The 26,833-nt window shown below is 37.5% G+C and overlaps 2 protein-coding genes across 2 annotated transcripts; both read right to left on the reverse strand.

Moving 5' to 3' along the window:
* Positions 1-323: 323 nt before the first annotated feature.
* Positions 324-3,627, reverse strand: LOC121744769 (polygalacturonase At1g48100-like). Its single transcript, XM_042138405.1, has 5 exons — positions 3,114-3,627; positions 2,496-2,708; positions 2,199-2,406; positions 2,037-2,118; positions 324-1,208 (listed from the first exon to the last, which is right to left on the reverse strand). The coding sequence occupies exons 1-5, from the start codon at positions 3,486-3,488 to the stop codon at positions 707-709; spliced, it is 1,380 nt and encodes a 459-aa protein (XP_041994339.1). The 5' UTR covers positions 3,489-3,627; the 3' UTR covers positions 324-706.
* A 3,463-nt stretch (positions 3,628-7,090) lies between these two features.
* On the reverse strand, positions 7,091-11,671 carry LOC121744775 (shaggy-related protein kinase alpha). Its single transcript, XM_042138415.1, has 13 exons — positions 11,463-11,671; positions 10,545-10,738; positions 10,367-10,459; positions 10,218-10,277; positions 9,835-10,107; positions 9,627-9,701; positions 9,498-9,554; positions 9,272-9,412; positions 9,125-9,175; positions 8,179-8,274; positions 8,014-8,097; positions 7,519-7,621; positions 7,091-7,423 (listed from the first exon to the last, which is right to left on the reverse strand). The coding sequence occupies exons 2-13, from the start codon at positions 10,656-10,658 to the stop codon at positions 7,341-7,343; spliced, it is 1,230 nt and encodes a 409-aa protein (XP_041994349.1). The 5' UTR covers positions 10,659-10,738; positions 11,463-11,671; the 3' UTR covers positions 7,091-7,340.
* Between the last annotated feature and the right edge of the window lie 15,162 nt (positions 11,672-26,833).

Raw genomic sequence — 26,833 nt, forward strand, 5'->3', positions numbered from 1 at the left:
AATAGGCATATATTCACTCAATATGTCCACTAATTTGATTCATATTATATTCCCGGACAAGAGCTAGCCGAATTAAGTCTTTAGGTTTCATACATAATCAATTTATATTACTCCCTCCGTCCCCGATTAATTGTCACTCTTTGACCGGACACGGGTTTTAAGAAATGTAAAGAAAAGTTGGTTGAAAAAGTTAGTGGAATGTGAGACCAACTTTTTTATATTGGTTTATAATAAAATGAGAGTGAAGTTAGTTAGTGGAATGTGATATCTACTTACCATTTATGATAAAAATAAAGCGTGACAATTATTGCGGGACGGACCGAAATGAAAAAGAGTGACAACTAATTGGGGACGGATGGAGTATAAGGGTTCGACGATGCACACTTGAACTCACATTAGCATGATATTGTCTGTTTTGAGCCAAATCTTTAAGATTTTGTTCTTAGATACTCCCCAAAATGCCTTGTACTAACGGAGTATATGTTGCATTTATATATTCCGTGCACATTTTCTAATTCTCCAATATGGAATGGTCTAAACCCCCTACATATACCATGCGCAAAATATCACCAAATCCCAAATATTGTACACAAACTAGCTTGAGAGAAGAAATTAAAGAAAATCCTAAGAATTAGCAACACAATTTTTTCCAACACAAAAACAAAAGAAACCCTAAAAGCAAGAGAGTAAATAAGAATGCTGCATCCTAGCAAATGCCAACATCATTCTCCAAGACAGAGCGAGGAAACCCTTGAAGAAGGCAAGCAATGGGCGGGATCGTCAACGCGCGCATCTCTCCATACGCGTTCCAGCAGAAAGGGTCGAGAACCAAAGCCCCTCGAGACGGGAGAAGCTCCACGTCTCCAATGGTGATGTTGGTGCACGGGACCGCATCGCTGCACGCCAGGCGCACGGGAGGGCTCCGTATATCGTAGGTCCCCTTGATATCCGAGTACTCGATGTCCGACACTTGCACGGCCGAGGTGCCATTCGAGCAGTCCTTGGTGAGGCAGTAGAACTGGTCGATGATGATCGGATTCCGCACGTTCTCCATGTGGATCTTCCGGAAGGTCACGCCCGAGACGGCCCCGGACCCACCCTGCCACGTCTTGATCCGCACCCCATTGTCGGAATTCTTGATCACCGAGTCGCGCACCGTTATGTTGGAAGCGCACGCGCGCGAGTTGTGCTTGCCCAGGCTCCCTATGCTGTATATTATCACACTATGAATACTTTACATGTTCCCTATACATAATAAAAGCATGCATTTTGTGTGTTTAGTGCAATTCATTCTCTCCTCCTTATATTTTTAACAAGGTTGATACGAATTTTTATAGGGTGACTTTGTCAAATAAACCAAGAATTGTCAAATTTGGGTTTGTCCTGTAATTTTCAAAATTGAAATAATAAATCACCAAGTTTCAGAATTTGACAATGATTATCTCATACGCCGTTTTTTTTCCGATGAAACATGCGATAATGTGGCAACCAGATATCATAATTATCCCACCATCGTTTTAGATACCATGCGGCGTCGTTTTGCCCATGTAGATAGACCTGGTTGCCACATTATGGCATGTTTCAACAGTAAAAACAGCGTACAGGATAATTGCGAAATCTTGAAACTTTGTGACTTAACATTTCACTATTTCAGGTTTGAAAAATAAGGGACAAACCATATTTTGAGTATTCTTCATGATTTAGTGGGCTATTATTTATATTGAATAAGTAAAATAGTTATGAGTACTTTCTCCGTCCCATAAAAATATAGACATTGTGGGATGACATGAGTTTTAAAGCATAATTGGTAAAGTAAGAGAAAAATAAAAGAAAAAGTTATTGGAGTATGTTAGTGAACTATTTTTATGGGATGAATCAAAACGGAAAGAGTCTATTTTTATGGGACGGAGACAATATTATATTTTGAGCCTCTCTCTATATATTTTGGTTGGAATAGCTAAAACTCACGATGTTTTCGTTCACAAAATCTCACTCACTCTAACGATTTTGGATATTATGTAATTATATGAATGGACCTGATGCCATGGCTGGGGCCGCAAGTTATATTCCTAATGTCAACATCGTAGCAGCCAGATCCTATTGAAACACAATCATCACCTGCAAAACAATTGAGAAATTAAATTAATTAGGTTTGAAATAAAATGAATATGAATATGAATATGAATATATATACTAACCGTTAGAAATGACTGAATTGTATATCTCAACATTATTGGTGTTCTCTATGTGAATCCCATCAGTGTTGGGACTGAGAGGTGGAGCAGTTATATAAATTGATTGTATGTGAACATTTTGGCACCCATCAAATCTGAAATGGAATTGTGGGCTATTCTTCACTCTGATTCCCTCAACTCTAATATTGTTGCTCATGAAGAATCGTATCGCCTGCATTCATCCAATACTTAATTACTACTACTTATACTAACATTTTTTGTTTCATTTCGAAATCACATATTTGTTTTTGGATCACTTACAACTGGACTGTCGCATGGCTCCCGCACAATGCGACCATATCTTGCCTTGTGAGGCTTGCAGGGCAAGTCCCACCACGGCTGGCCGCGTCCATCGATGAGGCCGTGTCCGCGCAGCGCCATCTCGTTGATCCGGTAGAAAACGAGCCACTGCCGCCGGCTGTAATCCGTCGGCCACACCTCCGGCCCCTCCGGGGGCATTATCGTCCCGTCAACCTTTGGAGATACAAAATTATTCCCATATAAAAATCTTTAAGAAAAAGAAGAGCAAACTAAAACTAGTAAAAGAAGTACCACCTCCTTCCAAAAAAATAGACTACTTTTACCATTTTGGGTCGTCCACCAAAATCAGACCAGTTCTAAAAATGAAAAGTTTTAAACTCTACTAACGCTACTAATGATGTGGACCCCACAATCTACTAATTTTTCATCCATCTCTCTTACTTTATCAAAAGTGCACTAAAATTTATGTCATTCACAACTTTGTCTATTTTTTTTGACAAAGTTAGTATTAAAATGGGTCACTAAGCCTCTGATAAGAGGGGGCTGGGTTATCCATACTTATACAGATTAGATGGGATTTTCATGACAAGATTTAGACTTTTTAACAAGAAGTAACACCTTAAAGACGAGGCCGTTTTGACAAGGACCGGTGAAAATAGTGGATTGGATCATAAAAGTATAGCCGTAGGGAACTAGCAAGACGCCGGAATCAATTTGGCATGCGTTTTCCCACGCGTTCATGAATGCATCGGTATCATCAGTCGCACCGTCGCCTATGGCACCAAACATTCTCACGTCGTACACTCGCCAATCATCGCCCTCGGATGAAGGTGGCGCAGCCGGAGGGGATGCCTCGGGAGGGGCGGAGATTTGGGAGGCCGGGTAGGAATGCCGGTGGTGGTGGTGGTGGTGTCTAGCATGGCCTTCCGGCATAATTAATGCGATGATAATAATAATAAAATAAAATAGGAGAAAGGAAGTTCGGGACACCATGTTTTTGCAAGGGGAGATAGTGATGGATGATTGAAAAGATGGACGAACTAGGTTTAGGTTTAGGTTTAGGAAAGTAGTAAGAAGCTGTTGAGTTTGTTGAAAAGTATGAGCAACCAAACTCGGCTCTAACTTCGACTTGGCTTTGATCTGTTTATGACTCACATGCAAAACCAGTTTCATCTATATATAACTTTTTGAAGGGCCTTGCAAGAATAAGAGATAAAAATGTATTAAAATGAGAATAAAGTAAAGTAGAAAGGTACTCCCTCCGTCCCAAGGTAGATGTCGAGATGACACGGGATTTTAGGAGATGTTATTTTGTGTGTTAAGTGGTGAGAAAAAATATAATTTTATAATTGATCTGAGAGAGAACTTTTTCCAAAAGAAGAAATATGACATCTTTTGTAGGACAAACTAAAAAGGAAAGTGTGACTACCTTGGGACGGAGGGAGTACAAAAAAGAAGTTATAAATCGTGCACTCTTTTGAGAGACATCCAAAAATAGCAAGATGTGCACATTTTTGTGACCAAGAAAATATTTAGTTTCTCCTTTTCATGTGTGTGTTAATTATAGTATTAATATATTTGATTTTTTCAATATTTAAAAGAAAACATGTAATTTTCTTATCAAATACTTTTCCGCAATTAGGGTTGAGTCTCCCCAACATGCTTGTGTTCGACACTGATTGGAGGAGAAATGTCTTATCAACTGAGTTGTAATTTGATGTCAATAGTAGTGAGGAGGTTGTTCTCCATGAGTTATATGCTTCATATAGAATTATGAAATTTATGTTGAAAATTAATAAAATGACCTTACCCTATATATGAGGCATTGGAGTTTTATGAGTGTGGAAGAAAAAGGTTAAGTAGTGAAGGAAAAAACAAGAAATGAGATACACTCCCACACTCGCATGTTCTTCCCATAACTTCCCACTTGTTTTGGTTCACTGCCACTCCCTGTCAACCATGACCCTTTTTGGTTAAAGCTAATCTTAAAATTTCAAATGATATATTAATTCACATAGAATGTACAGTGTTACAATCCCATACATTTTGAAATGGATTAAATAATAACATGTTTGGTATGTACAATTTAACACTAGCACATATCAAGACAAATTACTGATTATAAAAAAGAAGATCTTATGTAATGGAAAGAAAGTAGCAAGAATTAAAAGAATTGATAACTGAATATTCCTTGCATTGGAGTCACCAGAATTTAAAGTTGAGTGATACATGAATTGCCATTTGCCAATGGCCACTATTCTCCTCTCCAGAAATTTCTACAGTCTTGGTCCCCCTACCCAAATTTGAAAATAAATATCTATCGTTATCAAGATTTTGGTTATGGGATTTTCAACTTAGAAAAGCTGCTTAATTTGGATTCATCTATTCCATTTTCACTATTTTGATATATACTAGGATGATAATGTTTTCTTTAAGTAAGGTAGATGACACTTCACCCCCCAAACTTCAAAATATTGGCACTTCCCTTTTTTTTTTGCGCTAAGTGTGTGTGTGTGAGAGAGAGAGAATTTCTATTCAATTTTTAAAAATAAATTTGAGTATAAATAATCACATTTCTTCTTTCACACAAAAAAAAACACTACAATAAACTTATCTTTTAGGGACACAAAAATTGAGATGTAATTTACTAGCGTTCAGAAATTTTTAAAAATAACCATAATTTATGATATCCCCTCCGTCCCAGATAATTTGTCTCATTCTTCCATTTCGGTCCGTCCCACATAATTTGTCTCATTTCACTTTTTACCATTTTTTGTAGTGGACCTCATATTCCACTAACTCATTTCTACTCGCATTTTATTATAAAACTAATATATAAAAGTAGGACTCACATTCACTAACTTTTCATTATATTTCTTAAAATTCATACCCGGTCAAAGTGAGACGAATTATCCGGGACAGAGGGAGTACAAAAGAAATCGATCCTAAGTTGAGAGCAAATTATCTTAGTCTTTTGCTTTTTTGTGGCGTTTTTATTTGTGTCCCCTAATTTTAGTTGGAACACTACCAGTAAGGACATTTTATGAAATGTTGGTGGTATAATTAGAGACTCAAATTAGTGTCCTTAATAGCATTAAAAAGTATTTTTATCCGATTTTTTATTGCTGTGAGAACAAAAGAATTGCATCCCGAAAATTTTGTTATTTCCTATAATTATGTTTGGGAAAATTAGGAAGGTCAGAAGATCTTGGACTGGTGTCAAGATTTTAGTACCTTGTGTTTGAATCAAAGCATAAACAGAGCACTAGTAGAGTATGATTAAGATTGTCCGCACTCGAAGCTACTACTTTACTGACATTTGCTCCATCCATTTTTACCTTTTTCAACTTTACCAACTGAAAAAAAAGGAAAAGATAAAATGCAAATCTAGTCCAAATATTTGTTGTCAAAGAATGCAACAAAGTTATAGGATAAATATTTAAAATGCTTATGTATGTATTTTAACATTTAAACTTATTTCTATAAAAGTGGGGTGCTTTTGTGGTGTGCACTACCAAATATGGATAGTTTTACTTTTACCCATTAAGACTAAGTTAGATATTCAATGGTGTAAATGATAATATTCCTTATGTAAGTGTAACAAGAAAAGGTGGAAGGTGAGTATTAAAGTAAGTAGGAATGCATGAATGAGACAGTCGGCTTTCCGTCTACATTCTCAGCGCGCATGACTTCCTTTTCTTCCCCGCATTATCTTAACATAGAGACATAGACTGGGTGGCTTCACCCTACACATTATGTGGCACCACTACCTATTATACTCCCTCCGTTGCTCATGATTAGGATGTTTCTTTTCGATATGAGATTTAAGAAATTTTATGTTAAAGTGAAATTAAGTAAATGAATAATTGAGTAAGAAAGGAAAAAAAATAGAGAGATAAAAAGAAAAGAAAAGAAAATAAAATAGAAGAGAGTAAAGTAAGGGAGAAGAAAGATGTTGCTTTTGCTAAAATTAAAAAAACTCAACTACAATAGGACAACCCAAAAAGCAATACAACTCAGCTCCAGAGGGAGTGGGACAACCCAAAAAAAAATACGACTCAACTACAAAGGCATGGAGGGAGTACTATTTTGCTCTCACCCACGAAGTTACTTTTTTTAACAAATCAAACCACAACTTAAGTACAAAGATGATTCTCCTCTATCTAATACTCACTCCTTCCACAATGGTAGAGTCATTTCATTTTTTGCACTCATTTTAAAAAATAATCATTAATAGTCAAAGTGGAGAAAGAATAAAGTAAGAGAAAGAATACGGTTGATAAGACTCTTCTGTATATTATTCTCTCTTATTTTAATCTATACACTTTAACTATTTATTAATATCATTTTTCGAAGACTAGTGCGGAAAATGAAATGACTTTATTGTGGAACCGAGGGAGTAATTCAAAAGCCCCGAGTCATCATAAGAACAAGTTAGTAGAAAACAAACTGTATTTTCGATTAGCATAATATTGTTCCATTTTAATGGACGACGACAACCGAGGCCTGGTGAGATTAGCAAACTACACAAACAAAAACTAATTCAGTTAACAGCAGCAAAAGAAATGCGACCTCTCAAAGCCACAAGGGCGGCAAGACAACACAAAGTGAGCTTCTTCCATTTCAACTAGTATTACAGTTTCGTCAATCATAATAAAAAACAAAAAATGGTCAGATAAAAGGAGTACATAATTAAACCTTCTTGTTCGCTGCTACAATCAAATTTTAATAAATACAAGAAAGGAAACCCGAATACAAAGAGAAGATCATCGCTTCGAACGAGGTTACAAACATATTACAATTCGTTAGTAGCCCTTTTCACAACATGAAGACCACTTTTATATATTACAGTCCAAGGAATGCACATTGCTTTCTAGCATGCTCCGGGATCAGCTTCCCCAATAACTCTGCTGGCACGCCCTTGAGCTCTGGTCAATGGAACAGGGAGGAACGGGTTAGATGATGTTGCATATGGCACACCAATTATGGGAAAAAAGACTGGATAGCCTAAATGATAACTCACCATGAGGCTTAAAGTTGAATAATGGTGGAACAAACCGCCCATTAGGTAGCCTAACATTTGGATCACGCAACTCATCAAAGAATGGATGGACCAACGCCTCCAACTGCATGATGAAAAGGCAAACACAACAGATGATAATGAGAATGGTTGCCATGTCAATGCCATAGTTATCTCTAGATTCATTGACCAAACCGTACAGAAATAAAGATGGGAGATACTAAGCTATGATAAGAAAGAGAGTTTTAACAACCCAACAACACCATTTTATGGCATTTCCAATTCGATGGAACAAAAAGTAGGAGAGTTGTGTAACCTTGACATAAACTATTTGCTAAAGAAACTTAAACTACATGCAAAGATCAATTTTATATACTCAGTCACCTTTAGAAGCATGGGTGAGATTTTTTACACAATGTTTAAACATAAATGCACAACGTTGTATTAATTGCTATACATGTGTGTATTCAAGAAACATTAAAATAAAGCAATGCTCACCGCAGTGCATCGGAGGTTTGGAGAATACTGAAGTAGCCTTGAAACAACATCAACAGCCTCAGGTGGCATCCTCTTGTGAAATATCTGAAAAAGAAAAGTTTGTCAAACCATGCTTGAAGTACATAATTATCATCTTTGAAACAAGCAGAAGTGAAATGTCATTACCTTGTGCCATGGGTGAGCTTTTATTTGGGGGAATTTGAATTCAGTGTAGTTGGGGTTCATGCATTTGATCTCCTCCCTTGTTGGAGTGCCAAGGACCTACAAATATAGAAGTGTGTGAAATTCCTATCCTTCATCTTACATTACATAAACCATAATGAACAAGCAATGCAATATGAATGCGATATAAATATAGGACAGGTGTTTCAAACCACAAATGTACTATTAACATATACTCTCTGTCCCGGCTAAGATGACACATTTCATGGCCGAGATTTTAGGAGTTATTGGTTAATATGTTTAATTTGAGAGAGAAAATGTGTGTATAAGTATTAAATGTAGAGAGAAAGAGAGATGAATAAAGAGAGAAAGTTGTTTTATTATTTTTCAAAAATAGAAATGTGTTATTTTATATTCCCTCCGTCCCACTTAAGATGACATGTTTTCCTTTTTAGTTTGTCCTAACAAATATGTCACATTTCCATTTTTGATACCTTTCTCTCTCCAATTGATACACTCAACCACTTTTTATTATTCCATTGTGTGTATTAATTGGAGAGAGAAAGTAGTTTTATTATTTTTCAAAAATAGAAATGTGTTATTTTATACTCCCTCCGTCCCACTTAAGATGAAATGTTTTCCTTTTTAATTTGTCTCAACTAAGATGTCACATTTCCTTTTTTGAAAACTTTCTCTCTCCAATTAATACACTCAACCACTTTTTCGCACTCATATTTAAATATTCATCTTTCTTTCTCTCTCTATTTTAATACTTACACCCACCTTTTCTCTCTCCAATTAAATACATTATCCAATAACTCCTAAAATCTCATGCCGGCTGAGAAATGTGTCATCTTAGCCGGGACGGAGGGCGTATGAGATTGACTAAAAAGGAAAATGTGGCATCTTAGTTGGGCCAGAGGGAGTAGTGAAGATCAACCATGATTACCTTAATGATTTCAACAAGCTGATCAACTCCACTTTCACCAGGGAAAAGGGGCTGAAACAGAAATGGAACTCTTGTTTAGCAAATTATAAGCTTCATCAAGAAAGCAGTCGAAGGTGATCTCTAAAATGACAGATTTTTGTCACCAACCTGTCCAAGCAGCAATTCAGCCAAGACACATCCAGCAGACCAGATGTCAATGGCAGTAGTGTATTCCGTTGCCCCAAATATCAGTTCGGGAGCACGATAATACCTCGAGCATATATATGAAATGTTTGGTTCTCCTTTGACCTACATATCGAGTCCAATAAGTAACACTACTATGTTAAAGACCTAAAGATGTCTTCATCAGAGGGGGGTAACGAATGATGCTCACCAGTACTTTTGCACTTCCAAAATCACATAACTTCACCTGATGTGTGTGTGGATTGACCTGTAGACAGTGTGGTCATAAGTAAGTTGTTTGTTACTTGCTGTATATGCCTTAACTTGAAAATAAACTAACCAATAAATTTTGTGGTTTAATATCCCTGTGGCACACTCCAACACTACCATGGATATAAGCTAGTGCTCGGAAAATCTGCCATGAAAAGATACTTTAGCTTTAGAGAAAAGATTCAGCTTGTAAAGCAGTCATAAATAATTAAATTTGGAACACAAAGCACCGGGATTTCTACAAAATATTGTTTCAAAATGCAAGTGACTAATCATACCTGATAGGCATAAAGTTTAACATATATCATGGGCATCCTCTGACTCATCTTGTTGTAATGTCTAATTACCCTATGAACAGTCTCCGGAACATATTCCAACACCAAGTTGAGGAAAAGCTCATCCTTCTCAGTCGTCGAGAAGAAACAATGCTTCAAAGACACAACATTGGGGTGGTCCAGCAGACGCATGGTTTGCAGCTCACGATTCTTGTACCTCTTATCTTGAAGAACCTTTTTTATGGCAACAGTTTCACCTGTTTCTAGACATTTGGCCTGAAAGAGAACATTAGAATATATATATAAGAAATGCTCAATTGCAAACACATGGAAGCTACTGCTTTTCCTTGAAACAGGAAAGAAGAAGGCATCACAAATGGCAGTACCTGAAACACTACTCCAAAAGATCCCTGCCCCACAATACGCTCAGCCATATAACTGATTGTCTGAAAAATCACACATTGAAGGTTATGAAGAGGAAAATAACAAACTTAACAAATATACCATAATGCAAGTACTAAGTATCGAATTTAACCTGTTTTGGCTGACCATTTCTTCCCCCGATTGTGGTCACAATTATGTGACCAGTTTCTGTTCCATTACCATCTACAACAGCCGGTTCCATATCCTATGACATAGGATTTCAGTTAGCACATTTATAAGCAATGAGCTGTGCCAAAAAACAGAAAGAAGAGTTCATAATCATTAGTTACCTTGTCATCCCTGAGTTTCATCTCATTCATCTCATCTGGCAATTTATCCAGTCCACCAGGATTTCGACCAGGGTCTCTTACACCAGTAGGGGGAGCTACACTAATTGAGGCCATTCACTTTTAATCGTGACAATCGAAGCAAGCTTTCTCACTAGTTACACGGGCTCGGATAAAGAAGCTGACTCAAAACCTATCTGCAAGAAATCCAACTTCAGTTAAACAAGATCTTTGTCAAATAGAAATTGCAACAATTCCACCAAAACACGTAATAAAGTAGGGAATAATCACATCATACAACAAGAAACACACAGCTACGGCCACCACTTCGGGAATTTATATGTTTTTAAGTTAGTGAACAGATCAAGCAATAAAACTGAACATGCACTCATATATAGGTCAATACAGAACCAAAACCTCAAATTAACTTTAAAATACAAACATGTAAAGCATCTCTAGAATTACACAGCAAAACGGTAAAATTAAAGCGCATAAAATAAAATTCCTTGCAGTTTTCACAAGGATCGCAACAGCAACAACAACAACAAAAAACATAACGGTCGATGGCATTAGATCGAGATCTAGGAAGTAAGACAGCTATCATAAAGTCCGGAAAACCCAATTTCATGAAATCATCCCAAATAATTCCAATTCGTTCAACCACAAGCGCAAACCCAACGAAAACGAGAATAATCAGGCGAAAACAAGCCGTACAATTATATAAACCAACACAAAAGGCAAACAAACGGAACAAAATCAATCGCAGCCAGAAAATCAGCTAAAAATGACAAATCCACCCAAATCTCCAATCGAAACTCAAATTAAACGACAAATATGCGAAGATCCAAGCACGCAGACTAATTCAGCGAATCAGGCTTCCAAACCGCGCCGCATCGAAACAAAAATTAAAACTAAGCTCACCGATCCAAAACCGCATCCAACGAAAACGAAACCAATCGACAAAAATTCGTCCAACAAATCAGCCAGCGGCGAAATCGTGAAATTATCAGTGGCGAATCACCAATTCCTCTAATTTTCCAGATTTTCGCCTGAAAATGTTTGAATGGGGGTAATGTGAATAGGCAGGCAGCTATTTGATGGGAGTCAGTCAACACGAAAATGACTCCGCCCCCAAAGCATATAGTAAAATAAAGTATTTTAGGGGTAAAAACTGAAATCAAGTTGCTTTTGCTGCGTTACTTTTCTTTGCTTTTGACCGTTCAAACCAACCCCATTTGCTTTATCGAAAAAATTATTTTATCAGTCACCATTTTGGGACTCATTCAAATTCATAATTGGCCCTCTTTCCACAACGACGGGCTAATCCACGAGATTCTACGGCGTCGTCTGGATTGGGCGGTGCCGATAATCATTTTTTGTGATTCTCCCTCTTTTAATGCATGTGATTAGTCTCGTTATTTTAATATAGACTTTTAACGACAATGTAGTGATCAAGTGTCACGTCTGCCAAATTAATTATTTTACTTGTGATTTTAAAAACAATAGTTGAGTGTGACTAATTCAAGTATGGTTTTTCAATCAAACATGTACTCCATTCGTCCCAGTTAATTTTCCATATTTATTCCAATACGAATTTTAAAAAATATAAAGAAAGGTGGATTGAAAAAAAAATTAATGGAATATGTATTCACTTTTATTTATTAATTTTATAATAAAATGTGAGTGAAATAAGTTAGTGGAATATGAGATCTACTTATCATTTATAGTTACCATTTATAGTAAAAGTGAAAATGGACAACTAATTGGGACGAACGAAATGGCAAAAGTGGACAATTAATGGGGGACAGAGGGACTAGAGTATTGAAGACTTGACCAGATCCGAAAATCGTCACGTACTCCCTCCTCTCGGAAGGGTGTTAGTACGGAATTTTAAAAATTGTTGGTTAATGTTGTTTATTATGAGAAAGAGAAAGAATAAGTATAAGAGCATCTGCATCGGTGCCCGATGCTAAGAGCAGGCGTCGTGTCGTCGGCGCGGCGAGTACCCTGCTCACCGTTGTGCTCTTGCCAACGGCACAGCCCTGCTCTTAGCATCGAGCACCGTCGTGCCGAAGAGCTGGTTGATGTGTCGCTATGTGATTCGCCAACAGCAATGTCGTTGGCTATTTATCATTTTTTTTTAAAATTTCAAAAAATATAAAAAAATCAGAATTAAATAAAAAAATCTTTTCTCACTTCCCAATAAAATATATCCATTTTTTCCACTTTTAATTTCTTTTTCAATATTTTTACCCCAAAATTCACATTTTCATCTATAAATATCCCACATTTCAACACAAAAAATTACACCACACTACACTAAGCAATTCTCTCATCAATATACTTCTCTATAAATTCTCACTCTTTCTCTCTTGCAAAAATGTCCAGTTCCGACGATCACCCATCCGACTCCCGCGGATGGAACCGCAAACGGTTCGGCACATCGCCATTCCCTTCGCCGGATACGAATATCTCGCCTCCTCCTCCTACCCAAGGTTCTCAAATTCTGGGTAGCTACCGGGCTTACCCGGTGGACGAGCAAGATGCCCCCTCGGGGCAATACGGGAGGCAACACCTCGACGCCACCGTTGTCCCAAAATCCGAAGGGCGCTTCAGGCAGTTCCGGCACTCCTGCTCGTGGTGTCCGTGTCCATACTCGTGGCAGTACCGGTGACCCCAACGTCTGCACCCTGTACACTCCAAGGGGGATGGAGAAGATATTCGAGGCCTATTTGAAAATCTCCGAAGATGAGGAGGTAGATGATACGCTTGAATTTTGCACTGTTTTAAGGCCTTTATTTGGTCCGTTTTTAATGTCAAAATCACAATTCATGTCCATATTTTGTATGTTTTATCTATTTTGGTATTTTGACGTGTTTTGTGAGAAATGTGCAAATTTGAGCCAAAAAAGATAGATAGAAGACGAAGTTGGAAATCTGAAGATTATGGAAGCGTCCAGCGACCACTGGACGCCAACGCCGCTGAATGCGCAGCGGTCCGCTCCGGGAAAGTTGTGCATGTAATGAAGAACACGTCCAACGACCGCTGGACAGTGCGTGGCGACCGCTCCAATAGTTCTAGAAGCTATGGGACATCGTGCAGCGACCGCTGGCCAAGGTGCAGCGGCCCGCTGGGAAAACGCGGTGAACAGAAATTGCCCTACTTACTCCCCAAGATTTACCATACTTTGCAGTCTTTTTCCTTATTTGAGGAGGACGAATTTTAGCTATAAATACCCCCTCAAACTTCATCATTAGGATCCTCTCTTTGCCAAATATTTTTCAGAGATTAAAAGCTAGAGTACTTCATTGTGCAAGGGGTTGAAGAAGGATTCAAGTTTACATCAAGTCTACAAGGATTCAACATTTGGGTTTTATTTGCTTTAGTTCTTATGTTTTCATTGTCTTCCCTACAATCTATGTGTTTAGATTATTCTATCATGTGTAACTAAGTTCATAGGATTCTAGGGATGTGTTAGTAACCACTTTGGTTATACAATTTTTTTTCTATTTAATATTCATTTTGTTCTTACTTTGTTTCTTTCTTAAGTTAATGGATAATGCTTCACGTTTAGGTGACACATTCTGTGATGATTTAATATAACTTGCTACATAATCGTGAGAGGAGGTAGGCGAGTTAGATCCACTTAATAGACACTACAATTAGCTTCCTTTAAAACGGCACTGTTAATTGAGAGTGAGGACTTTTCAGGGGTCTTAGGAGCTTTTAGGAGTTACGTATTTAGGATTGACAACCCTAACGTTTGTAATCAACGTTTGCATCGCATGACCATAAGCTAGGTGACTCGTTCTATCAAAGTAAGAACTGTGCTAGGATATTGTAGTTGGAATTTGTATAACAATAACTGTGAACGCACATCCCTAGAATTCCCTTATCTCTATACTTTTATCTCTGTGATTTATTTGCAATTAGTTGTTTATTGCTTTCAAATTGTTCTTTATTTTCAAAACTCCCAAATCTTTCGGTTTTCCAAATAGTAATTGAGTTTTAGTAGAAGATAGACAGTATGTGTCTGTTTTCCCCGTGATTGATATCCGGTACTAACCTTTGCTATATTATTCCTACTCTGTATACTTGCAGGTATTTATAGTGCTAATAAAAAGTGCATCAATTTTTGGCACGAACCAAACCGGGGACAGGTTTTGGTTCCGCGTCGTTCGCCGGTACAATGTTGGCCGACCGGCTAGAACGGTCGAGCGCAATGAGAGTATGGTGTGCAATGTCATTTGAAGAGCCACCGAAGAAATCCAAAAGTTCCAAGGGTATTACCTCGAGGAACGGTGATCGGCAGGGAACGGCACAAGCGAGGTCGACATCATCATGACCGCCATGTCGACCTACCAATCAATGCATCGCAAACCATTCAAGCATCTCAACACTTGGCAGGAGGTGCGTCATCATCCGAAGTATAAGAGAAGCATCCGATCCTCCTCTAGCTCCTCCAGCAAATGGTCGAGGACGCTATCCCTATCCGACGTCGGCGAGGACGAGGTGGCAAGTCAGCTTGCCGGAGCTCACTTGGATAGCCCCAATGCCGACCCGAGCGGTTCCCGACGCCAGCAACAAGGAAGAAAACAGGCGACGGCCAGCCGCCGCCGTGCCGCGACCCCAGCCGAACCGCCGGCTCCCGCTCTCTTTGTGCCGCATCCACCCCCAATAACAGTTTGTGGGCAATTTTGTATCAAGCCACAGGAGCCTATATATCTCGGATGACTCCCGAGCAATTTGATGCACATAATGCAATGATACGAGCTCTACGACAACAATTGGGGATACCACCATCAAGCTATTCTTCTTTAAATTTCCATGGATGTATTTTTTAGGATTTAATTATGTAATTTTTAATTTGTAGGATTTTATTTATGTAATTTTTAATTTTTAGGATTTTAAGTAAGTCATTTCAATTTTTAGGATTTTAATTATGTAAAAAAAATTTTGGTAATTCGTAATATTAGTTCCTGTATTTTTAATGCATTTTAATATTGTGAAAATGTTTTTATTAAAATTGAATAATAGAATGGTGAGACTCTTGAGCATGCTCTTGCGGAAGAGTATGGATGTGAGTATTGTGCTCTTGCGGAAGAACAGGGAGTAAAAAAATGAATAAAAGTGGGTCTGAGCCCACATCCATGCTCTTGCCAATCCATGCTCTTTGGCAAGAACATGGATGAGGATGCTTTAAATATTAAATGAAGAGACAAAGAGAGTTGAGTACTTATTTATTAGAGAGAGAGGTTGTTGAATGTATTCATTTGAGTGAGAAAGTTATTAAAAATAAAAATGTGTCATCTTGGACTAGCAATAGTCTAGCCAAAAACTCCTTCTGTCACATCATCATACCTTCCTATAGCCTAGCCACTTCCATAGCCAAGTAACAACATAGCAATAGCCTAGTCAATGCCCTAGTCCAACAAATAAATTGACAAATACAATTTAATTCATTTCAATTGTTGGTGTTTATCAAATATTAAAAAAATGAAATGCAATGAGTTGTAAATATAGAGTATAAATAAAAAAATATTTCGGTTGGCCGATTAGTCCACGCCCGACCTCTCGTCCGCTCCGCGCTCGTCCTTACCGTTAGCCGATTGCAATAGTGGACTAGCCGTTCGCTCTAGCCCCTAGCTTGTGGCTAGAGCGTTTGCTCGTCCACTATTGTGGGTGCTCTTAGAGAAAACAAATTCCTAAAATTATAAATTTTTAATTTTAAGTGACACAACCAATATAGAATAGTTATAAATATTACATCTACGTAAACATAAAGAGCGTTGAAATGGGAGACAAAATAATTGATAATGCCAATAGAATAACTCTAGAGGCATCCATTGTAGTTGGGTTTTCACGTCTCACATACCTTGTCTTGCCATGTCCTCACTCAGTTGGGTGGTTGACATGGTGCCAAGCTACCTGGTCAGGTGCTACCCTTTGGTTCCGTCATTGCATCTTCTCGGCCCAATCCTCTTTATTCAGCCCCGACTTCAGCCCTCGTCTTCTTTTCGCCTTCATTTCTTGCCCCCTAGTTGATCCATAGCCCTCATAGTTGGTCTGACAACAACAATAGAGTTCGCATAAAAAATCTTGAGCCTAGTCGGTCATTTCTTTTTCCGCTCTACGAAATACTTCATTAGTCCGCGGTTAGGAGTCCCCTTTTTTTTTGATCCGTCCGTGAATAGAGGTCTCAGTTCATTTTTACTACAAATGATGTTTGGACAATGTAAGATGCATATTTAATTTGAGGTAATTCACTAAAACAAATTGTATTTGAGGTACTGTACAAAATTTCATTTCTGAGGTACTTTTTCAATATTTTCTATTACATTTTGCTCTTCCAGGCCCAAGGGAGCTATTGACATTTTCTTTTATCACCTTCTCTCTGTCTCTGGAATATTTATTTAGGATTTCTATCTTTCATCTCTTTATTTCCTACTGACTCTTCCAATTTATTTATGATTTCTATTCTCCTATCTATACTTTCTCTATTTTATAAGTAACTTTCTTATTTATTTAATATAACCCTCTTAAAATGATTAGTTATACTTGACATATGATTGATATTTTAAAACACCAAGTGAAAAATAATATACAACTGATGAAAAAATAATTTCAATTTGCATTATTATTTATATTCAAATTCAATTATTTATATACATTTTCTATCAACATTATTGTTAATTACTAGATATTTTTTAATTTATGTTGAAAGATTTATTTTTATTTGTCATTTCTCACTTGCTTTTAATTCATTAACGACAATTATATAATATTATTATTAATTTAATTATTATTTTTATTAAACTAAAATATGATATACTATAATTTAAATTAATTTTTTGTTGTATATTACTTTCATTCCGTATTTTAAAATATTAATCATATGAAAGTATAACTAATAATTGTATGGAATATAGAGATCGAGACGATAAAAAAGAGAATAGAAATCATAAATAAATTGAAAAACTGTGAAGAGAAAAGAGATATAAATCAGAAAATTGATAAATAAATAATTTAGATGTACTAAAACACCCCTTAATACAAGAAAGTAAAGAAATGCAAAAATGTCTAAAAATAATAAAACAGTACCACAAATGAATTAAAATTTTATCCATGCATTGTGCATATGCCAAACTTTCCGTTCATTCTTTCAAACATTCATTTGATCATCATTAATGTGAAGGCAAGTAACAATCATGATTCGGACAATTAAAAGTTCGTAGATTTGGAATCGGAGTTTTTAGTTTTTCAGTATGAAAGTGTATAAATTTAGGGTCAATAACATTCATTTGGAGTAATTTCGAAATGATAACGTAGAAAAAGTAAAAGATAATACTAATACAAAGTAGTGGAGTACTATGATTTAATTTTGTGGCACATATGGAATATAAAAAGTAATTCTACAAATAAATTGGTAACTGGTCGGTCAATATAACTTAGTTTTATTATGCAATGATTGATCCATTCACATATTGTATACGAATATAGGTTATACACCTAAGGTTGTTCCTGCACCTATACATGCGTCTCCCACTACCACACATTTCATATCAACCTAATTCCTTACTAAAATCAATAATATAAAAACCTCAATTGTTTATCGCTCCCACCAATAATAAGAGGTAATTCACTTGCTAACCTCGTCAAAAGCTAAAGTTGTTACTCCATTTGTCCTACCATAGGAGTTACATTTGGTATTAATATGAATTTTAAGAAATATAAAAGTTAATGTATTGGAAAAGTTAGTGGAATATGATGTTTACTTTTTTATATTTATTTAATAATAAAATGTGAGTGAAGTAAATTAGTGAAATGTGAGACATACTTACCATTTATGGTAAAAATAAAATATGACTTTTATTGTGGGATGAATCGAAATGACAAAATGTGACTCTTATTATGAAACGGAGGAAGTAGTATTTATTTTATTCGTATGTCCTAGACTCATTTGCTACTAAGCGATTATGGTGATCAATAGTGAGCATATAATATTTAAAATTAAATCGTTTGATACAAATATAGGATCTCTTATAAACGTGAGTAGTCCCTCCGTCTACCATTTAAAGAACTCTTTTACCATTTTGGTTTGTCCACGATTTATGGAACCATTTACTTTATTCCATTTTTAGTATGTGGATCCCACATCCCACCAACTTTTTACACTCACAATCTAATATAAAACTAATACTTTAAATGAGTCTCACATTCCACTCACTTTCTCCATTTACTTTTCTTCACAAAGTCAAACAATTTCTTAAAATTCGTGCCAAGCCAAAATGACTCTTTAAATGGTGAACAGAGGGAGTACTATCGAATAAGTACAAATCATATGTATAAATAATGACAATTACTCCCTCTGTTCTATAAAAGTATGAGCATATGATATGATACAATAATTAAGATAAAATTGGTAAAATAAGAGAGATGAAGGGAAGGGTATGTTGCTAAAGTAGTGTTAGCGGATAGTGAAACTGTAACGCCCCACTTTCGGAACCCTAATTTGCGAAGCATAAAATTTTTGCATTTAATGCCGTGAAGTATGTGAATTAAATGATAAGTGAATTAATTGCATGTTTTCTGTGTGACCTAATTGCATTTTGGAATTTAGATTTGATTTGATTAGTCAAATCCGTTGAGCATATGACGTGGCTGTTGAATAGTCAAAGATGTGGAACATATGACGTGGCCATTGAAAGGTCAAACTGTTGAGATTATGTGGTGGAAGTGAAAATGGTTGAAATTGTGACGTGGTTGTGTGAATAATCTATGCGGGGTGAAATATATTGTGATGAATTATTTCTAAGGGTGAGTGAGATTAGATAGGATCATCAATAATTACCCTACCCTTTTATTTTGAAAATGTCGACCCTTATTAATTGTCGGAGAGGAACCCTATTTTTTCTTGGATTTAATTATTGCTTGGGATAATTATCCAAATTAAATCCAAAGTCCACTTATACTTAATCTCTTCATGAGAAAAATCGATCCTTATGCTTGTTCCAAGGGAGATCTTGAAAATCTCCTAATTATGGGAGGAGGAAATTATTTCATTATATTATTTGATCCCTTAATTATTTCCTCCCAATAATAGATTCAAATATCCTAACAAATCTTGTCTTATCCTATTAAAGACTTGATATTTATTCCTTGTGGAAGAAACATAATACACGCCTACCTCCTATGTTTTGGGAGGATTATTATTTTTTTTTCAGCTCCGTATTATTTGATCCTACTCCGTGAAATACCAAATTAAATCAGAGGCTAAGCAAATAGCCAAGATTTAGAAATATTCCTCCCCAAATTCACGCCTATTTCTCCACTCCCTCATATTCTCCCATATCCTTAATTAATTGTGGGATATTTTATCCTTGAACTCTATAAATAAGGGGAAAAACCCTAAACCTAAACCACTACACTACACGCCTCCTCTCTCCCTCCCTCACGCCATTTTCTCGCCCTCACCCTCCCAATTATTCTTCTATATTTCTCCATAAATTCTTCATCCTTCAAGAAGAATTTAAGTTGAAGCCTCAAGAATTGTTGAAGCATCAAGATTATACTTTGGTTCCACCGTTGCTTTTGATCAAGAAAGGTATAATCAAATTTCTTTTCCTCATCCTTTCCATTGAACCCTTGTTTTTTTTATTCCCTCATGCATATAATGAGTGTAGGGATAGTAGATCTAAGAATTTAATCGGGTGGGATTGATGGTTTCAGGAGAGGAAATTATGTATATGCGTTTATGGTGGTATATGAATAAACTTGGGGATGATTTGTGGTGAATGCTATGTGAATATATGAGAACATGATGGTGAGATCTTTTTGAAGCATGATTATGTGTTGGAAGTATGAATATATATGTTGGGATGAATATTTGATAAACCCTAAATCGAAATTTGGAAGCATGACAACTGTGGTGTTCGGACAGTAGATTCCGACGTATGTTTGACTGACCAAACGATCTTATTTTGGTGCAAAATTTTAACTGAGTAAACTTCAAGGTGACTTCTGTGTTGTGTGTGAAAATCAGCCTTTTTGGTCGAAAGATGAATTTTTAATGAAGTTTTGAAGTCAACTACGCAGTTCTGTCAGAATTTGTATTATCGACCAGTGAGTTTCGTTTTTTATTTAACCGACCTAAACATGTGATTTTGATGTGAAATTTTAACTGGATGAACTTTGATGTGTATACTGGGTTGTGGCAAACTTTCAGCCCCAACAGAGGTCGGATGGATTTTTAATGATTTTTACAAAACGACTGCGCTTTTTTGCCAGATTTAAGTCATGCAAAGATAATTTATGTTGTTAAGCTTTGAATGATATACACGATGCATATGTGTTAAGGAACCCATTCTATGATGTAGTGATGTGTTGTACGTTGATATATGCTATGGTGTGTTTCCTTATGTTGATAAAACGAATTGATGGGAAAAGGGAAACGTTGGGGACATGCATGATTTTGAGTCGATAATTGAGACTGATTTATGATACACATAAATTTTAAAGGTGATAACTCACGCTCTCAGCATGATAGCAAGGGGAAGAAAGTACTTGAGATCTAAGCCGTCGAGGTGGGCTTTCTTTTAAATAAGGACCATGTCCTAAATATCTTATCGATGGGAATGCAACTATATTTATCATGCGGTATTTTGATTTTAACGTGCCTATCTGATGTGGCTTTTGCCACTATTATTTAAATCGAATTCGGGTCCTCGTAGGGCCGCAAACCCTACTTGGATTAGTGTACACCTATGGTAGACTGTGTGCTAGCGTACGGGCTGGCCGGTCTAGTGACTTGGTTTGTGGCCACATTCCAAGTCATGTATTGGCAGATATGGATAACGTCTATGGGAAAATGACTGATCAGTCGACTTTTACAATGAGAAATGATTTTGAGTACCTCGGACCTTTCTAAAGCTAAACCCCGATGGTTACGTATGTATGGCATGATAAATAATAATTTTTATGAAAATATTTTTGGCATAAGTCCACTGAATATCTTTATAGTACTCAGCCCTGCATGTGTTTTTCCTATGTACAGGTTGAGCGGCGACGAGAGTATGGTGGTGTTGAGCAAGTTAATTGAAGAATGAATTGTTTATCTTTGATCTGTGAGTGTCGTTGTGTCTTCATACATAACTTCACTCTTCTCTTGAATGCTTCCGCTGAAACCTGTTTTACTTATTGTTAAATCTTGACACTATTTTGAGTTCCGTTTTAGAATCTAAAGACATGATACGTTTTAGAGTACGTTGAACCCGTATTATTTTGAATACCAATGATAATAATTGTTTTCTCCTTTTGGTCTATCTGTCAAAGCGTCATCATTTTCTCTTGATTTATTGTTCATTTATTTTCCTTGGTCAAACCCCTTTTTGTAAAACCCTAGCCCTTTTCTTTGATTGCATTTAAGTCATGTTAAGTCGCGATCGCCGCATTTATTATACCCTAGAAGGAGGGGTCGTGACAGAAACCGTCATTATTATTTGTGTTTTAATAGTGATATAAGTTGTAAATAACTTAATATATATGGTAATAAAGTGGGATAACTTTCCATAAATGAAAATGCTCATATTTTTATGCGACGAATGAAAATAGAAAGTGCACATATTTTTAAGGGACGAAGAAAAAATATTTTTATTTTAATACATTATATATTAGCACATCTTACCAAGTAGTTTGATATTAATACTTAAAGCTTTAAGACCAATTTATTACTCCATCCGTCCCAATGAATATGCACCTTGGGTTCGGCACGAGTTTTAATGTTAAATTGGTAAAGTAAGACAGATGTAGAGAGAAAAAGTAATTAAAGTATTGTTATTGGGGAATGAGTCTCACCTTATTAGAGAGAAAATAATTTCTAAAATTAGAAAATCCATATTTTTATGGGACAAATAAAAGGGAAAAAAATGCATATTCTTATGAAACATGGGAAGTATGATGCATTGATACTTTCTTTGATAAATTCTCACATTCCTTTTTTCCTCCTACTTAAAAGAAAGAAATAAGTGAATAAAACATCTAATCCGGAATTTTGCAGTCTTGTCGGGTCAATCCAATTTATTTGCTTAGCCATATTCAACAATATCCATTTGAGTCATATCGCCAAAATGCAATAAAAAGAAAATATATGTGGTGAATGAGAGAGATTATTGAAATTGGTTTGAGATTTAGGTGTCGCCACAGAAGTTTGATTTAGGGCAGATGAGATTTTTTTTGGCAGTTTTGATTTTGGTGATCTCATACCAAACTGGAGATCGCTACTGTTCCTTCCATTTTATGAAAACTAATTTAAGTGCGACACGCGACTAACGATCTTTACAGTAATCAGATGAGTACATAATTATGTACTCCCTCAATCTACGAATAATAAACTAAGTTTAATTTGGCACAGATTTTTTTAAAAAAAATGTACAAATAGAAAGTGAATATAAAAGATAGTGGAAGATGTGTCTTAGTATATTGGTTTTATAATAAAATGTGAACAAATAAAATTAATGAAATGTGTATTCCATTATCAAAAGTAGTAGTATAAAAAACAAATGAGACATTTATTGGTGGACGGACGAAAATGACAAAATGAGACGATTATTGATGGACGAATGAAATATTATAAATTTTCTACATAGGATAGATATTGACTTTGACGTTATTAATACACATCGCATACGAAACAACCACTAAAAATTGACATCGTTGAAGCTTTAAAGCTAATCTTATAGCTTAAGGGATTAGGGATAATCAACATACTAACATGGAGTATATTGCTAACATTATCACTTGTAAAAACTTCTACTTCTAAAATATAAGAGCACCCGCAACGCGGGCCGCCCGCGTTCCGCGTTTCGTGCCGGCGGAACGGAACCGGCGCGCGACGCGTTGCGGAGGTGCGTTCCGTCTCCGTGTCGTTCCCAAGCCATGCTGGGTGCCGACGGCACGACCCGCAGCACGGTCCGTGCCGCCACGCGCTTCGGCGACGTGGCTCGCCCTGCGTCGTGCGTGACGCCCACTCGCCGGCCCGCGAGTGGGCGTCGTCACGCTGACGCAATAAATTCATTTTTTTTAAAAAATGAATTTTTAAAAAAATATTTTTTATTTATAAAAATTGTTTTTTATATTTAAAAACAATTTTTACAAATAAATGAATACTAGAATTTCGTATTAGCCCATATATATTTGATGGGCTTGCGAATTTATGAAACTCATTCTTGGTTGTCTCTATTTTATAGAGACATCCTTGAATGTTTTATGTTCCACTTTCGATGTGGGACAAACTCATTCTTGGTTGTCTCTATTTTATAGAGACATCCTTGAATGTTTTATGTTCCACTTTCGATGTGGGACAAACTCATTCTTGGTTGTCTCTATTTTATAGAGACATCTTTGAATGTTTTATGTTCCACTTTCGATGTGGGACAAACTCATTCTTGGTTGTCTCTATAAAATTGTATTTTAAATTATGTCATTTTTTATTTTTTAGGATTTTAATTATGTCTTTTTCTATTATTTTGAATTTTAAGTTGTAATATTATTTTAATTTTAATGAAGTGTGTTTGTTTTAATTGAATTGGGTTGGAAATAAAAATAAAAAATGAAATTGAATGAATAGTAATTTAGGAACGGTTAAGGAACGGATAAGAAACGGAGGGTTGCAGGTTTCGTTCCTTAGTTATGGAATGGAGTAAAAAAGTACAGCGGGGCCCGCAAATAGTAGTTTAAGGAACGGTGGGGGAACAACGTTGTGGATTGCCTAAGCACCTAGTAGTAATAAAATAAATAGTATTATGTATTATATCATATCTATTTAACTTTTATACTAGTTTTTAATTTAATCTATGAAAGTGTGGTTTAACTTTTTAATTGAAACGGGCATTGTTTATCCTTAGTTTGGTTTCAGTCTGTCTTTCTTTTTACTACTTCTATTCCACTTTACGTGGAGCATTTCTATTCCGCCACATAATTTTATATAGTGTTGTTTTGTGAGTTAAGTAAAGAGAATAAAGTGAGGAACAGAGAGAAAGTAGAGAGAATGGTGTTTCTTTTTTTAGAAGAATGTCATTTAGAGTGAAACATCCCAAAAAGAAAAAACGGTTCACTTAGAGTGGGACGGAGGGAGTATATTTTTTCCGCACTGTAAATGAATGGTCTGGGATATTTCGATCAATTAACCAACTAACTCGGTGCGGGTTCTAAGAGCATCGGTAACGCACTGGGCCGGGCCGCAAATCGCGAGTCCCGGCCCGTCACCAAGTGTTAATCGGAGGGGAGTCACGGCCCAGGCAGGTCTCGGGGCCGCATTTGCGGCTCGGTGACGGTCTCGCGGCCCGGCCTGGCCAGCGTTAATCGGGGACGGGCCGCATCCCGCGAGTCCCGGCCCAGCGTTACATGCTCTTCGGGTCGGGCCGCAAGTCCCCAAAAATTAATTTTTTTCGATTTTTTGGCTATAAATACAAGACTTGTTTGCATCATTCTTACGTGCATTATCCATTTTAATCCTCTATTATACACTTTCTTTCGGCGTCAATGGATTGGTTCAACAGCGATGAACGTCAGATGGACGAGTTCGTTAACTCGAGCAATTGGTACATGTCGGCGTCGCCACCATCGCAGCCGACGCCTAGTCCGGGAGTCGGTAGCAACGTCGACGTAACATCGCCGGTCAACACCGAAGAGTTCGAGATCAGTGAGATGGAGCCCGCTCAAGGGCGGGGCAAGGGCATGGTCAGCGAGGAGGATGGGCCGACGAAGCACAGTCCGCAAGAGACAATGTGGCTTGCGAGGAACTACATCGACGTCGCCGAGGATCCTATCATCGGCAACCAGCAGTCCGACAAGGTTTTCTGGGAGCGGATTGCTGAGAGGTATAACGTTGGACGTCCTAAAGGGTCGATCGAGCGTAGCTACGTGAAGCTGCGCAAGCATTGGGGTCGGGTCCAGGCGGATATGAGCAAGTTGAATGGAAAGTGGGCCAACGTAGTCCAGATGTGGCCGAGCGGGCACAGCGAGGCGGACCTCGTCGAGAAGGCGAAGGAGGCGTTCTTCGCTGACGGGAAGAAGACCTTCAAGTACTTCGACGTTTGGAAGCTTGTCGAGAAGAGCGCGAAGTTCACCAGCGGTGCCGAGCCGACAGCAACTGGGGCGGCGAAGAGAACCAAAGTTTCCGCCTCCGGAAACTACTCTTATGCGAGGGAGGTCCGACGATCGACCTCAACGTGACGGACGACGACGTCTTCGGCTCCTCTCCTAGCATTCAGAGCCTCCCGATGGGAACAAAGGCGGCAAAGAGGAAAGCAAAGGGGAAGGCAACTGCGAGCAACTCCGCCATGGTGCCACCGCCGATCAATCCGTCTCTGGATATGATATCCGACTCTTTGTCGGAGATGGGTATTACATGGCGGATGAGCCAGCTGACGGAGTTGACATCGAGGGATACCTCGACGATGTCGGAGTTCGATCTCGAGTTGCACCGTGAGATGATCGCCTACCTTCGCGCCCAAATGAAGAAGTAGTAGTTGTGGCCCGGGTTTCTAGTATTTTTAATTTGCTTCGTCTAGGAAATGTAATGTTAATTTCTAATGAACAATAACAATGCATTTTCCCAGTTTCAACTGTTCAACGAATTGCATTTACGAGTTAAATATGTTGAAGTTGTGAATAATGTCATTTATTAGTTGCGGCCCGGGTTATGGCCTGCAGTGTTAGAGCAGTTGGGGCCTGGGCAGCAACTGTAGAGGAATGATGACGTGGAGGGGACTTGGGGCCTGAAACCGGGCTGGAGTTATTGATGCCCTAAGGCGTACAATTTATCCAAAAAAATCAAGATGTTAATAATCAACGTGAAACGGTGGTTTTTGGACGGAACGGAGCTTTATCTGGGTTCGTGAAGGAGTCGTTTGGTTTCCATGAAATGAGTAGTTAGTGAATTTTATCTATTGATTGTACGTGTTTGGTTTTGCAGCTTTTATTACTCATTGACCCAAGAACTGGGAGTAGACCCGTGTTAATTGTTTAGAGCATCCACAATGGCGGCGAGCGGACCGGCTAGCCGATTCCCAGCGCTGGCCGGTCTGCTCGCCGAACCATTGCAGCTGGCGAGTGGCAAATCGGCGAGAAAAACGGCGAGCGCACGCCGTTTTCGGGCGCTGGTCGATGCGCTCACCGATCGGCTGGCCGCCATTGCAGGCTCCCGATCAGCCAGCCGATTTTTTATTTTTTATTTTACTTAATTTTCGAAACATTATATATACGCGATTTGCACGTCATTTTCATTCGCACCA

Source organism: Salvia splendens, chromosome 1 (assembly GCF_004379255.2).
Source record: "Salvia splendens isolate huo1 chromosome 1, SspV2, whole genome shotgun sequence".
Taxonomy (NCBI): Eukaryota; Viridiplantae; Streptophyta; class Magnoliopsida; order Lamiales; family Lamiaceae; genus Salvia; species Salvia splendens.